The following is a 13913-nucleotide window of genomic DNA, read 5'->3' as shown; positions in this document are numbered from 1 at the left end:
AACTGGAGGTTGGTGGTGAGTGGCATGGCATCTCTTGCATTGATATTTCCATGTTTATGACATGGGATGCACCTCCATATGAATTCTTTGATGTCATTGTACATGGTTGGCCAGAAGAATCCACTTTGCCAGATCTTGGCATTAGTGTGGAATGCCCCATAATATCCTCCATACGGTGATGAGTGACATCTTTCAATGATCTTGGTTGATTCCTTAGTCGGAACACACCTCCTGAGTAGTCCATCGGAGCAGACTCGGAAGAGGTACAATTCATCCCATAGGTGGAGGCAACTTTCATGGATGAGCTTGCGCCTGTTCTCCCCTGGTGGTACATAACCTGCAACCATAAAATTAACAATATTTGCATACCAGGGCCGGATCCTATGACCTTTAGGAGCATATCATCTCGTAGAAAATCATTGATGTGCAACTCCTGTGGATTCTCAAACTATATTCTTGATAAGTGATCGGCTACATAATTTTTTATTCCTTTCTTATCTCTAATTTCTAAATCAAATTCTTGAAGCAAAAGGATCCATCTTATAAGCCGAGGCTTAGTATCTTTCTTAGTAAGGAGATATTTAAGAGCAGCACGATGAGTGTAAATAATAACCTTTGCTCCTACTAAGTAAGATCTAAACTTATCAATAGCAAAAACAACAGACATAAGTTCTTTTTCAGTTGTTGCATAATTAAGTTGAGGTCCTGATAGAGTTTTACTAGCATAAGAAATCACATGATTCTTTCTCTTTCGTTTGAACCAAAACTGCTCCCACAACATAATCACTAGCATCACACAAGATTTCAAAAGGTAGCGACCAATCAGGGGGTTGAATGATTGGCGCAGAGATGAGTGCTTTCTTAAGGATTTGAAAAGCATTTAAACACTCTTCATCAAACTCAAAGGGAGCATCCTTGGCAAACAAACTTGTAAGGGGCCTAGCAATATGAGAAAAATCTTTTATAAAACGGTGATAGAACCTCGCATGACCAAGGAAACTTTGTACCCCTTTGACATTTGTAGGAGGAGGTAGATGTTCTATTACTTCTATCTTAGCTCAGTCTACCTCAATCACACGTTCGGACACCAAGTGTCCAAGCACTATGCCTTCTCTAACCATGAAATGACATTTTTCCCAATTAAGGACTAAGTGCTTTTCCTCACATCTTTACAAAACTTTGTCTAAATTTTCTAAGCAATCATTGAAAGTTTTTCCATAAACAGAAAAAACATCCATAAAAACTTCCATGATTTCTTCTATCATATCAGAAAAAATAGACATCATGCACCTTTGGAACAAAGCTAGAGCATTGCACAATCCGAAAGACATCCTACGATAAGCATAAGTTCCATAGGGACAAGTAAAAGTAGTTTTACTTTGGTCATCGGGATGGATCGAGATTTGATGATAACCTGAATACCCATCAAGGAAACAAAAGAAAGAATGCTTTATAAGCCGTTCCAACATCTCATCGATGAAGGGTAATGGGAAGTGATCTTTCTTTGTTGCCTTGTTAAGTTTTTGGTAATCAATGCACATCCGTCATCCTGTGCTGTTCGTTATGGGATTAATTCATCTTTTTCATTTTTTACCATAGTCATGCCCCCTTTCTTCGGTACAACTTGTACCGGGCTTACCCACTCACTATATGGCATGGGATAGATTATCCCTACATGCAAAAGTTTCAAAAACCTCTTTCTTAACAACTTCTCTCATCGCAATGTTAAGCCTACGTTGGGGCTCCCTAGAAGGTGTACATGCTGGATCTATGGGAATGCGATGGGTGCAAAGGGCAAGACTAATCCCCTTGAGGTCTTCGAGTGAGTAACCAAAGGCAGAGTGATACTTTTCTAAAGTGGTAAGGAGTCAGAGGGTCTCATCCTCAGAGAGTTTATCGCTAATAATTATAGAAGACTCCCTATCGTTATTTAGAAAAGCATATTTCAAACCTAAAGGAAGGGGTTTGAGCACAATGTGTGGTTTTGGTGGCTCCAGAGTTTCATCCAAAGGGAAAGGATCTCATAGTTCTTCTTTGTCTTGGATGAAATCCTAGGCGTCTTCTTTGAGATGTTTGTCGAAAACTTCCAGGAGAGAAGCTGCCATAATCTCCTCTATTGGATCTTGCTCGAGACTCAACTCTATCTTAGCATGTAACGAGCGAGTAATGGGAATAGAAAGGTTTAGGCTTTTTCTGAGTCTTACATTTATGCTCCCCTTTCCTCCTTCATGTAGGAGTCTCTCTATTGATGCCCTATCAAAAGATCGAACTCCCAAATATCAAAAACATAAAAACTAAGATACACCTTGGTTTTGTCTACTTTGATAGGGATGAGGTGAAAAATTCTTTCACTAGGAAGGATTTACCCGGAGAGACTTTTTAAGAGTTCGGTTGTTGGAGTTAATTGCATATTTTTAGGAAGGGTATGTGCAAAAGATTTAGACATAATATTTACTCCAATCAAATTATAAAAAGCATTGAAGGAGGTTTTATGAATCTGACAATGAATTGAGGTAGAGAGAGAATTTAAATGAATGACTTCAGGAGAAAGCTTGGATTCTCTCAACCACTCATTGCTTATGATTGTTGTCAACTCCTTCACAGTCTTTTTAAGGAACTTCTCTTCGATAGGGTCAGGAAGATGCTGGTTAGGTGTTGATGGTGCCGAAGATTTCCTTATTGCATAATAATTTGAGGTCTTTCCAAAATCAAAGAAGAGCTCAACCTCAAATTCAAGCATATTTTTCAAAGGCGGAATTTCTTCCTCCTTCGGTGGTTTAGGAACTTGAAGGACAGTTGGGACTTCAAGTGGAGTAGCTAAAGGTTTGGGCTCAACTATCAAAGGTTCTTCCTCAGGAGTTTTCTCAACTACGTCTTTTAGGGCATCGTCACGCACGCTGGTGTAGGGGGTGTTATCTAGGATTTTTCTAAGGATGTTTCTCCCTTCACAAGCAGAGCAGTGTAAGAAGGCGCCTCTAGAAGTTGTATCAAGAAGCTACGCGGTCTCCCCACTAAGACCCATATAAGCATATGGTCTTGAATGGCAAGGTCAGGGCCAGAATTGACTAGGTCATAAAAACGTGCCCATGCCGCACCAAGAGATTCTTTCTTTCTGTTTGAAAGATAGAACCTCTATTCAAAGGCTAACTGCTCCAGAGATGGGGAAGAAAGATAAGCAAAAGCTAGAGCATAGAGCTTCCCAATCTCCTTGTACACTGTCTACGGTTCGGGTATACCAGTGTTTGGCTTTTCCTGTAAAAGAGAACGAAAATAGCTTCCACTTTAAAGTTTCATGTGACATGCCTACGATATGCAAGCATGCACATGTTTGCCCAAACTCTCGTAGGTGGGTATATGGGTTTTCATCTTCTCCTGAGAATGATTATTCCTGGACCAAATTTATTAAAGATGGACATAACTCATAGCCAGTGTTAAGGATAGGTTTTGAATATTCCGGTGGCTCTAGTTGTGCGCCTGTGGGAGTAGCGAATTGATTGATAGGCGTGATGTTATCAGTGCTTAAAGATAAATAAAAGATACAAGGACAAATCTGGTTCGATGAAATCACAACAATCGTCACCTTGGCAACGGCGCTAGAAAACTTGTTGATACCTATGGAGACACACAGACACAAAATCCAGAAGCGCACGAGTATCGAAGTAGTTTTCACTTGGAGTATTATCGAGTATCGTATCCATGGGAAAACGTGTGTGTTTTCTAACAACTAATTTGTCTAGAGATAGCAATCAAGGTTTAAGGTATGAGTAGAGAGGATTCCTATAGTTATGACCCCATGCAAAGCAAGGCTTATGATTATAGTGTTCACTTCGAGACGCCGCTTAGATGATAAAGAACCGCTAATAGATAACTCTACCGATGTGACTACGGTCCTACTAATTTATGAACCTGCTCAATTCGGTGTGGACTACAAAGGATAGATGGGGCTGTCACCTCCCGCTGCTACCACACAACCAAGAAGTAGAGAGCAAACATAGGTAGCCGATAGCCTAAGCACCACGCTTATGCTAACGATTACTACTCTAATCTAGAGATCTAACAAAGACTAGAGCACGCAAAAGAGCTATGAACCCGTAAATAAAAGAGCACAAAACTTACTTTAAACAGAAATTAATTACCAGAGGTATCTCAGATGTAGACTTGGAGAAGCCTAGATCTGCCAAAGTACAAGCCATAGAGGTAGCACCGACAGATCGGTACTTTCTTCAAACTCTTCCCTCACTCTCTAACTCAATATTTTTATTTACAAGACTAGATCCTATAAATGACTAATCTTCTCTTGATGCTCTGATCCTGGGACGAGGATATGAATTAGGGTATCAGGATCTGCTTCAGTGAGTGGGGTAGGGGCTGCTATTTATGAGGGGCGCCAGGCACCCTCCCCCTCTGAATAACCTCATTGGTACTAAACTTTCCACCATATCTCATTAAAATGCACATAGGCCTTTATGTGCCAAATTTTGAATTGGGTCCAATTAATCCCGCAGCTCATGATGTGAAGCTTTTCTTTTATTTCTGAAATTTATATCTATTCATTCCGAGTTCCAAATATAGCAAATAATATATCCGTTTCGATCAGCTCGACGAGCTCTTCGCAATGCTGCACTCCAATTCATTATTTGAGATAGTTTTGTTCTATGAAAAAATAAATATCCTGCGAGACAAGTGATAGCACCAAAACTCGTGGAACTTGTTAGAATCAAACTCTATAACTCTGTTTGGTGATGGAATTAAACATATATGCAGGTTATGTTGACAGTTTATAATTAACATTAACAACCGTCAACACACATGAAACCTGCATTTGAAGCAGTAGCTGCAACACCAGATCTATTTTTAAAACATCCAGATGAAACACTTGCAACATACGTACGAAATAGCTAAAACACTCGAAACTTGCGTATGCAACACTTGCAAAAAACACCTGAAAAACACTTCATATGTGTGAAAACATATGCAACATCAAGATCAAAACGCTTGCAACATACGTCTGGAAACAGATGAAATAGTTTGAACAAATACTTGCAACATGCCTCTAAAACACTTGCAACATGTGCAACATTTCTAATTTACTTTTACAACATCCATATGAAACTATTGCAACATGCCTCTGAAACAATTGAAAATTACATTTACAACATAGGGGAAGAGAGGCCTGGGTCGATCGATTCTGGCCGACGGGGTGAGAGCCGGCGGTGAGCGGCTGTGCGCGAGCACCACCCAGCACCACTACCAACGGCGCGTGCGAGCACCACCACCACCAGTGCTAACGGCACCGGGCTTGGCTCGGCGGCGACGGTGGGGGGCGAGGGGCGGGGAGTGCCATGGCTGCCGGGGTGGAGGAGTTCGATCGCCGGGGTGAGAGAGGGCACCGCACCGGGGTGGGGGAGAACCGCCGACTCTCCTACAACATCGGTGCGCCACTTCTATGGATCTCGCCAGGGTGAGAGAAAGGGCCACCGGATCCGTAGCGTTGGACGCTCCCGGTGGGTAAGGACGCCGGGTAGGGAGAGGGGCTCTGCCATCGATCAGGGAGGCAGCCATGGCCGCACGTCGGAGTGAGGCAAGGCACGAGCACGGAATGGATAAAGATGGGAAGGAGGATGCGAGGAATAAGATTTTTTTTTCGGTAGCGAGCGACGCGTGCGGACGTCCGTCCGTCCGTCTTAATGGTATCATTGTCGTTGTAAACTCGCTTGTAATGGCAGTAGGTTCACAAATCTTTCTTCACACGAGAGGTAACATGGCCCACGGTCACCCGGCCCCACTCGTACTACGCGCATTGGCCGCAACCGACAAAAACTTGTCATCACTGTTCTAAATTCCCTTTAAAACCCCGTGTCGTCTCCGTTCGCAAACGAGGCCTCCCCTTCATTCCTCCAGCTCTCCAAGCTTCGTCGCGAAACCCACTCGGAAACCTCGCACGAGCAGCAACTGCCAGAAAGGCCGAAACCCTATAAGCAGTAGCGGCCAATGGCGATCATCACCAATTCCCAGGAGGTGGGCGACGGTGAGGTCGCGGCGCCGTCTGCGGCGAAGGCCATCAGCAGGAGCGACGAGGACGTCTTCGCGGCGGTGCTCGAGCGCACGGGCGGCCCACTCCCATTCCTCCAGGCGGCGATCGACATCGCGCGGGAGCGCTCCGGCCTGTTCCGCGACCCCACCGCGGCGAGCAAGGTGGCAGCGATGGCGAAGGCGGCCAGGGCCCAGGCGGTGGCAGCGGAGGAGACAAGTAAGTTGACGGAGAGACGGAGGAACGAGGAGTCGAGGAGGGCGGCGGATGCGGAGAGGAAGATGGAGGGGGGCGCAGAGAACACGGCGAAGGACGGGAGGCGCGCAAGAGGTGATTCATCTCGTTCCGCCACCTTTTTTGGTCTGTTTGTGATGTTCATGGATCGAATGCGGGATTATGCTTTGTGCCTTGGTGATTTCTGATGCTGCATTTACTCATCAAATAGAAGGCACTCTGTTCCTTTCTACTCCTATGTCTTTGTGCAAGCAGAGTAAAGTCGCATTGCAATTCTAGGCTCGGCAACTAGTTAGCTTCAGAGTTCAGATTGACACATGGGTTTGAGATTCTGCTCTAAAGTTATGATGCATAGGTGTTCAGATTGACATACTGACAACATTCAGGCAAATACATCATGGAATTTCAAAGTATGTCATATACCTTAGTTGCTTCCTGTGTGAAGTGTTAGTGTTGAGATTTACATGATAACAAACAGGAAAATATCATGGAATTTCAGATTCTCGCTTGGCTGCCTTTACAGTTTTATGCTAATTCATGAGTGTCAGAAATTGACTTTCAAAGCAGTGATTCAACTCTGAGTTTTTTTTACTGGGATTGAGTATTTGAGTTCTGAACTGATGCTTATCTTTGTCTGTCACAAAAGATTAAAGGAATTTCAAGTTGTTTAGTGTTCTGTACTCGGTTGCACTTATCAATATTTGCTTTTGAGATCTATACGTTTAACAGCATGTATGTCAAGCAGCAATCAGTTAACGATGCAATATCATGTTTACTGATTCTTCTGCTGATATGTTCTGTCAGACTGTCAGTAGAATTATGCTGCGTTGAACCTATAAGTTTTGTCTTTAAATTATCATTATTGCGCTAATTAAGTAAGATTTCTACTGTAATGAATAGTTGATAAGTTCCTTCCTTGTTATTTGAGACCCATTTCTCGTGGCAACTGTGATTTCCACATGTTACTTACTGTGCCTCATTCTGATCTCAAATTCTGGGATATCAATTACTAACGACCTGGGCTGTGCATACCCTTCTTCTGAAATAAATTGTTTGTACTCTCATGCTGATCTGGACATCAGATGAACTTAATTGTAATCTGCACTTCCATTTCTGTTATTGTGCTCACATCCTTTACATTAAAGAACTAAGGTGTTTTCCTTTTCAATTGTGGTTTAGAACCAAATGCTGAAAATGGTCTGGACTTGGAGAAATATTCCTGGACTCAAGAGTTGTCAGAGGTTAATATAACTGTTCCAGTCCCCCAAGGAACAAAGTCAATGTTTGTTGTCTGTGAGATTGAGAAGAACCACCTAAAGGTTGCACTAAAGGGCCAGACTCCAATAATTGACGTAAGTGGCAATATTGAAATGGCGTAGCCTCGTCTATATGTTGATGAAGTGACATGCTCAGTATTTACATGACAAGAATCTTCCTCATAGGGAATACATCTTCTAATATTATGTTTGATTGTTTTTCATTCAAGGGGGTGCTTTACCAACCGGTCAACGTTTGCGACTGCTTCTGGACAATTGGTATTCCTGTTGCAACACTAATATCTGTTCCTTCATGAAGTCTGTGTTACCTGTTTGTCATTCACTATTTTCTAATAACTCCTTCAGAGGACGGGAAATCACTGTCTATACTACTGTCAAAGCAAAACAAGAAGGAATGGTGGGCATCTGTGATCAGAGGTGGCCCTGAGCTGGATATCAAGAAGGTGAAGATAATGCCCAGCAGATTATGTGACTTGGATATTGATCCTGAGACAAGACAGGCTCTTCAGAAGTCAAAGGTAAGTCAGTGGAATGCCTAATGCATTGGATTTTCCCCCCTACATGAAAACTTCATCGGTGATCTAGTGAACTTTGTCTTTGCATTTCAGTTTGAGCATCATCGGAGGAATATGGGTCTCCCAACAAGATGAAATCCAAATGCAGGACCCTCTCTAGAAGTTTCCCAGGTGATTCCCAGCAACTGAAACGTGCAACTGTTTTAAAACCCAAGGGTTATATTTGGGGGCTTTGTTAGTTTGTATAGCTTGATATATGAATGTCTGATTTCACTGTTCGTTTTTTGAACCTGCAGACGGGTTCCTCATGGAGGAAAATGGTTTGAGGATCTTGGATCCAAGAAGTTTCACATCGTCATTTTGCACAGATAGACAATTTCAAATACTGAATACAAGAAGTTGGCATACTCTTTCTTCTTTCTTGAAAGTACAGAGACACATACACTAAAGATATTCTTTCGGCTACCATATACTACGCTGTAACTCAGGAGCTTATATTCTGGTAGTCACTAAGTGACTGGCTTGAAAAGCGAGGCTCTGAAATCTTTTTCTCAATGTATTTTGTTCCAGTATTCAGTAGAAGCAGGGGTTGAAATGACGAGGTGGCATTCTGTGATTGTTGGGCATATTATGTAGCGCCTCTTGCAGAGTGGCGACTCTATTAGACCGTTACACTTCTCTAAAAGAACACTTGTTCCTGAATTCTATTCTGCCAATAGAAAATCTGGTGTTCATAATGTGCTTGGCTTCGTCCATAACTTTTACGTTCACTTGTAATGTAATTTTTCAGTGCTACATGTTCAGGACCAGGAAAGATTTGTTGTTCTATCTCCAAATGCTCAATAGCCTGCAAATTTTATGATAAACACGAAGCTATACAATCTATTGTGGAAAGCTGCGATCACAGACTCTGACAATGTAGAGGATGTCGTAGCGGCAGGTCGATTCGAGGTGGGAGCCAGGGAGTTTCAGCTCTGTTCTTGCCTTCTTGGTCGAAGGTGGCGTGATCCTGACAGAGTTCAGGGCTGCCGCCGGACGGCAGGTCGCACGCATTACTATGCTTTGGTATGGGGATCCATCGACCCTGACTCTGTAGACTGCAAGATTTCAAGCAACAATTGATTCAGCACAGGTTCAGGGCCACTGCTCTCTACTGCATCAAAGATGAATAGATGCTGAATTTCTGATGTCCTATCAACAGTGCTCTATCTGGATTGGGCGCTACCGCCATCAGTTTCAGACCTTCCAAGCAGATGGGCACTGGAATACACGGCCATGAGGACTGAAACATGGTCATCAACACTTGATGCCAAAGTGCCTAACACAGGGTCTGCATCTGCAAGAACGAGGACAGCAAGAATATTGCCGACACGGCTGGAACTACGCATGGAATCTGTTTAGAAATTATGCGGTTGTTCCGCAGAGTGCCAAGCAGACAAATAAATTCTACAGAAACAGGAACTGCTTCGACAGCAATCTTATTTCATTACACGTTGGAACCGAGTGTAAGAGACAAAGTCAGATTGTCAGATGTGCACGGCCGTTTCCGCAGGTAGTAAAACAGGCAGATTCTGCTAATTTACACCGCGGTATGTACCTCTACTATATGAAATGTAGGAGCAAACATTTCACTTCACTTCACCCAACTATTTCTTCATCTACGCAGGTTACCTATCTTACACATCTTGCCTGCAAACGGGGCATGAGCCATGATCGACAAGCCATTTGTCCACGCAAGGCTGGTGGAAAGTGTGAGAGCAATTGGGCAACCTCCTCGCTGTCTCGCCGGCTACAATGTCCTGCAAGATGAAGGACGCTATTAGGTTGGTGTTGGTGAAAAGAAAAAAAATGCACAAAGCAGGTGCCAGCCACACATTGCATTTAGTAGCAAACAAATTTTGGTATGAAATCGCTAATTGCAGTTGCCCCATTGAGGTTGTTGCATCCCACTAAACTTCATATCAGTGTGTCACTCCTACCATGCATTCATTGTGTCATTGTCCAACCATTGTGCCTCAACTTGCATTCATGATCTCATTATCGCTCCCAGAATGAGCCCATTTTTCTGGTTGAACAACCATGTATCTCACTCAGAAATCATTTCGAAGAAAATAGCTTGGAAAATCACTGATTACTTGTCAATTGTCTGTATCCCGGACGAATTGGTAGTCCTGTGCTAACTTGTGTTTAATGGTTGCGGACAAGTCTATTACTTAATGATTTTTTTTGCCTTAATCATCAGGACAAAGAACTTTACAGAATGCTTCAAACGAGTTTAACAACCACTACACAGACAAATCAAGTACTACTAATAATAGGCTGGGAGCGCTTAGCAACCACCTAACAATCAGTACTCCAGTATCAAGTTAGAAAACAAAACATTAATGGTCACAATGGTTGGCTTTGTTTTTCTTAAAAACATTTCAAATTTATGTTAAGGTGCAAGATCACTGTGACAGGGGCTTACTTTTAACATAGGTGGTTTTTTTTTTTCTTTTTTGAACGTAAACAGGCAGGGCCTGGTGTTTATATTAATTAAGGTGGAATATTTATATTTAATTATAAAGGTGGGGTGCTTATAAGGGAAAGAAAATTGCAAAAGCTGTAGGCATTTTCTCTATCTTATTACTGCTATACTTTTAACCAAATCAAAGTGTATATTGTGGTAGATGGTTTCTTTAACAGTTAGTAGTATTGCGCTTCCATAATTTGTACCTGTAGACAGATAGGGCAAGACAGGATTTCGCCGAACGAGTCCCGCATTTGGTCAGTGACCACATAACGTGGTAGTTTCTTCAGTAACTCTTGTGAGAGCCCTTTAGATGAAATGTCTCCAAAGATGTCATATAGGTCATCGTGACCAAAATCTGATATGCTGACCTGTCAATGAAAAGTATCTAAAATTTAGTAGAAGTACAAACACACAAACAACCCATTAACTGTGGACTTTTTTCTGCAGCATTACCATTCAATTTCTTTATAACAATAAAAAGACTATGATCTCTCCATTTTGTGGCAAACACAATGATGAGAATCCATTGTCATATTTTCTGTAGCTTTGTGCTGTCAAAAATCATACTCCGGTGCTACTGTGTACTGACCTGCCAGCGATATGATGCATATCCTGAAGTCGTAAATTGCTCTTGCACAAACCGGGCACGAAGAAGCTGCTCAATGAAATCAGCCTGCACACCAAACCATGAATGTTTGTTATAGAGAACGCTTCTATAAAATTACTAACAACTACCGTGGTAAACTCGTATTTATGATAGACCTCAAACGACCAAGTAATAGTGCAAGTGGAATATTTTTCTAGATTGCAATATTGCAAGTCAAATTAGGTTTATGAGGAGGCTGTTCGACAGGACTGAAAAATAAGTCAAAAGACTGTTCTGGCTGATTGTTGTGAGTGAAAAATACTATTATGTCTGAAAACACTGTTTACATAAACAGTGTCAGTGTGAGTGCGCTGGCCAGCCTAGCCCCAGCCGGCCAGCCAGCCGGTGTCACTGTGAGGTTGTTTTCTCTGTTATAAAAGAGAAGCCTTTTTTATGAAACAAAAGGGAACCTTATGAAGTACCAGACAGTACTAACACTCACTATCTCACACATACTGGCATACTCCTGCAAGATAACGTCGAAGAGATTTCAGAGAATCAAATGGGATATTTACGTTCCACTGGAACAGTGTTTTTATCCCACAACCATTCAACCCGGAACGGTGTTTTTCAGCCCATTTCAGCTGAGCGAACGGGGCTAAGCACGATCAAGTTCTCAATTTACAAGAATACGCAACTGAAAGCAAACAACTGAAGACGCAAAGACAGGGCATGGAAGAAGCTTACTACCATGGACGATGCGCCGTGCGAGCCCAGCCGGTCGGAGCACCAATAAGCGCGAGAAGCCTCAAGAACCTCAATGGAGAGGACAGCGCCGGCGACCGCTCCCAATCCAGCTCCCCGCAGAACGCCGCCGCTGTTGGAAGCTCTGCCCGCCACCGCGCCGGTGACTGCCCCAGTCAGAGCTCCAGCTTTACACGAGGCACATGCACCACAAAGCCAACGTCGAGCTCTCAGGACAGCTAACAGGGGCAAGATCGAGGCGCGAGGAGCATGTGCAAGTGCAAGTACCGAGAGCGAAGAGGCCAGTGAGGGCGCCGGAGACGACGCCGGCGAGCAGCCTCGGGAGGTGCAGCGCCACGCCACGGTCGGGGGCAGGCGCGGGCGCCTCGGCGACCTCCATCGTCGTCGCGGCGAGGCCTCCCCGAAGACGAGGTGGCGAGCAATGTGACAAGCTACCGGCGTTTATTTTTGGCGCCCTGGTTGGTGTGGCGGGGAAGGGGAGGGTAGCTGAAGGCGAGAGGCTCTCCGGGAGAGGAGGGTTAAAGGGCAAACGGCTTTGGTTTCAGCGGGCGGCTTGTGAAATCATATTTGTTCGGTCGCTTTCCCTTTGACGTTAGCGTGGCTTTTCATTGGCTCCTTTTGTAGTTGGTGTTTGGTTTGAGGTTTTTGCACGGAAGGATGATAACATGAACATGGGCATAGGAGTAGTATTTTAGATCCTTTGTCTATATCTTTTCCACCTCGCGCAATGATTATTGGTTCTATTTTAGAACTTCTATACTTTTTCTTTTGCGACTGATTAATGGTTCTGTACTTAGCGCGTGTTCAGTTCCAAAAATACTTCCAAAAACGTGCTATAGTACCCGTCACATCGAATCTTGCGATACGTGCATGGAGCAGTAAATGTAGACAAAAAAAAAAAAAACTAATTGCACAGTTTGGTTGAAAATCGCGAGACGAACGTTTTAAGCCTAATTAGTCCATGATTGAACACTATTTACCAAATAAAAACGAAAATACTACGGTACCAAAATTCCAACTTCTCCTCCAACTAAACACAGCCTTAGGGACAACATTATGAGTAACACGAAACAATGGTCAACTCTACTTGCGTCCCCTCTTAAATGATTGAGCCGTGTTTCTGTTATCTTTTTTTTTTTTTTTGCTTCATGAGTTATTGAACTTGTCTGACTTATTAGTCATGGTATAATATTTTTTTCTCATAACAAATCAGCTTCAGTCAACTTATCAACCGCAGAAACAATTAGTCGAACAGGCCAAACACGTGCCTATTTACTATTTGCATCAAAGCATGCGCATGAGTGTATATCTGTCACACAAATTAAATAAGATTTTTCATATTCGTTACAATAAGTAATAAGCAAGACTACAAGCAATGGGCAGACACATTGATAGCGTGGTGGTCGGGCACCCGAGGTGCGAACCTCTCCGCCAGGGTTCGATCCTCTAGTGATGCATGGTTGGGTGCCCACCTCGTTGAAACAGCGTAGATGGTTCCGCAGCGGCCAAAGAAGTGTGCGCACGTGTGATGTTCCTACCTGTTTCCGGGTTTGGTGGGGGCTTTCTTTAAGATTAAAGCCAAGGTAAGTCTTTTTAGGGTCTGTTGGGTTACTTTAGTCCGGATCTTGTTTGGTTGCAGGGACTAAAGTTTATTAATGTAGTTATATGAAGACAATATTATCTCTGTTGAGATGAAAATATTATAGCTGCTGGCCATGGGTGGGGGATGTGGAGTAACGAGGAGCAGGATTGTCTCCAGAACACTTTAGTCCAGTTTAGTCACCCTCTCATGGACTAGAGGACTAAACCTTTTAGTCTAAATTACAATATTATCTCTGTTGAGATGAAGATATTATAATTGCTGGCCACGAGTGGGATGTGGAGTAACGGGGAGCAGGATTGTCTCCAGAACACTTTAGTCCAGTTTAGTCACCCTCTCATGGACTAGAGGACTAAACCTTTTAGTCTAAATTTTAGTCCATGTGTTTGGTAT

The 13913-nt window shown here is 43.1% G+C and overlaps 2 protein-coding genes across 3 annotated transcripts; one reads left to right on the top strand and one right to left on the bottom strand.

Moving 5' to 3' along the window:
* Positions 1 to 5991: 5991 nt before the first annotated feature.
* On the top strand, positions 5992 to 8639 carry LOC136470592 (protein BOBBER 1-like). The gene is made up of 6 exons (XM_066468385.1): positions 5992 to 6361; positions 7445 to 7617; positions 7752 to 7800; positions 7888 to 8060; positions 8151 to 8228; positions 8354 to 8639. Exons 1-5 carry the CDS (start codon positions 5992 to 5994, stop codon positions 8190 to 8192), a joined length of 807 nt encoding a protein of 268 aa, XP_066324482.1. The 3' UTR covers positions 8193 to 8228; positions 8354 to 8639.
* A 786-nt stretch (positions 8640 to 9425) lies between these two features.
* On the bottom strand, positions 9426 to 12461 carry LOC136474839 (NEP1-interacting protein-like 2). Of its 2 annotated transcripts, none has more exons than XM_066472409.1 (5): positions 12188 to 12461; positions 11903 to 12087; positions 11159 to 11242; positions 10773 to 10937; positions 9426 to 9856 (listed from the first exon to the last, which is right to left on the bottom strand). In XM_066472409.1, exons 1-5 carry the CDS (start codon positions 12297 to 12299, stop codon positions 9734 to 9736), a joined length of 669 nt encoding a protein of 222 aa, XP_066328506.1. In that variant the 5' UTR covers positions 12300 to 12461; the 3' UTR covers positions 9426 to 9733. The 2 variants fall into 2 exon arrangements, with proteins under 2 accessions (XP_066328506.1, XP_066328507.1); XM_066472410.1 differs by having other exon boundaries at positions 9430 to 9856; positions 11906 to 12087; positions 12188 to 12457.
* Between the last annotated feature and the right edge of the window lie 1452 nt (positions 12462 to 13913).

The sequence above is a fragment of the Miscanthus floridulus genome, chromosome 8, assembly GCF_019320115.1.
Source record: "Miscanthus floridulus cultivar M001 chromosome 8, ASM1932011v1, whole genome shotgun sequence".
Lineage (NCBI taxonomy): Eukaryota > Viridiplantae > Streptophyta > Magnoliopsida > Poales > Poaceae > Miscanthus > Miscanthus floridulus.
Note: the sequence above shows the minus strand (reverse complement) of the source record. Positions and strands in the feature narration are given on the sequence as shown.

Excerpts from the sequence above, each read along its gene's own strand:
- LOC136470592 (XM_066468385.1), top strand. The coding sequence starts at position 5,992 with ATGGCGATCATCACCAATTCCCAGGAGGTGGGCGACGGTGAGGTCGCG. Across the intron at positions 6,362-7,444 it reads GGACGGGAGGCGCGCAAGAG|AACCAAATGCTGAAAATGGT; the intron begins GTGATTCATCTC and ends ATTGTGGTTTAG. Across the intron at positions 7,618-7,751 it reads GCCAGACTCCAATAATTGAC|GGGGTGCTTTACCAACCGGT; the intron begins GTAAGTGGCAAT and ends TTTTCATTCAAG.
- LOC136474839 (XM_066472409.1), bottom strand. The coding sequence starts at position 12,299 with ATGGAGGTCGCCGAGGCGCCCGCGCCTGCCCCCGACCGTGGCGTGGCG. Across the intron at positions 12,088-12,187 it reads CACTGGCCTCTTCGCTCTCG|CTGGAGCTCTGACTGGGGCA; the intron begins GTACTTGCACTT and ends CCTCGTGTAAAG. Across the intron at positions 9,857-10,772 it reads CTTGCCCTATCTGTCTACAG|GACATTGTAGCCGGCGAGAC; the intron begins GTACAAATTATG and ends TTCATCTTGCAG.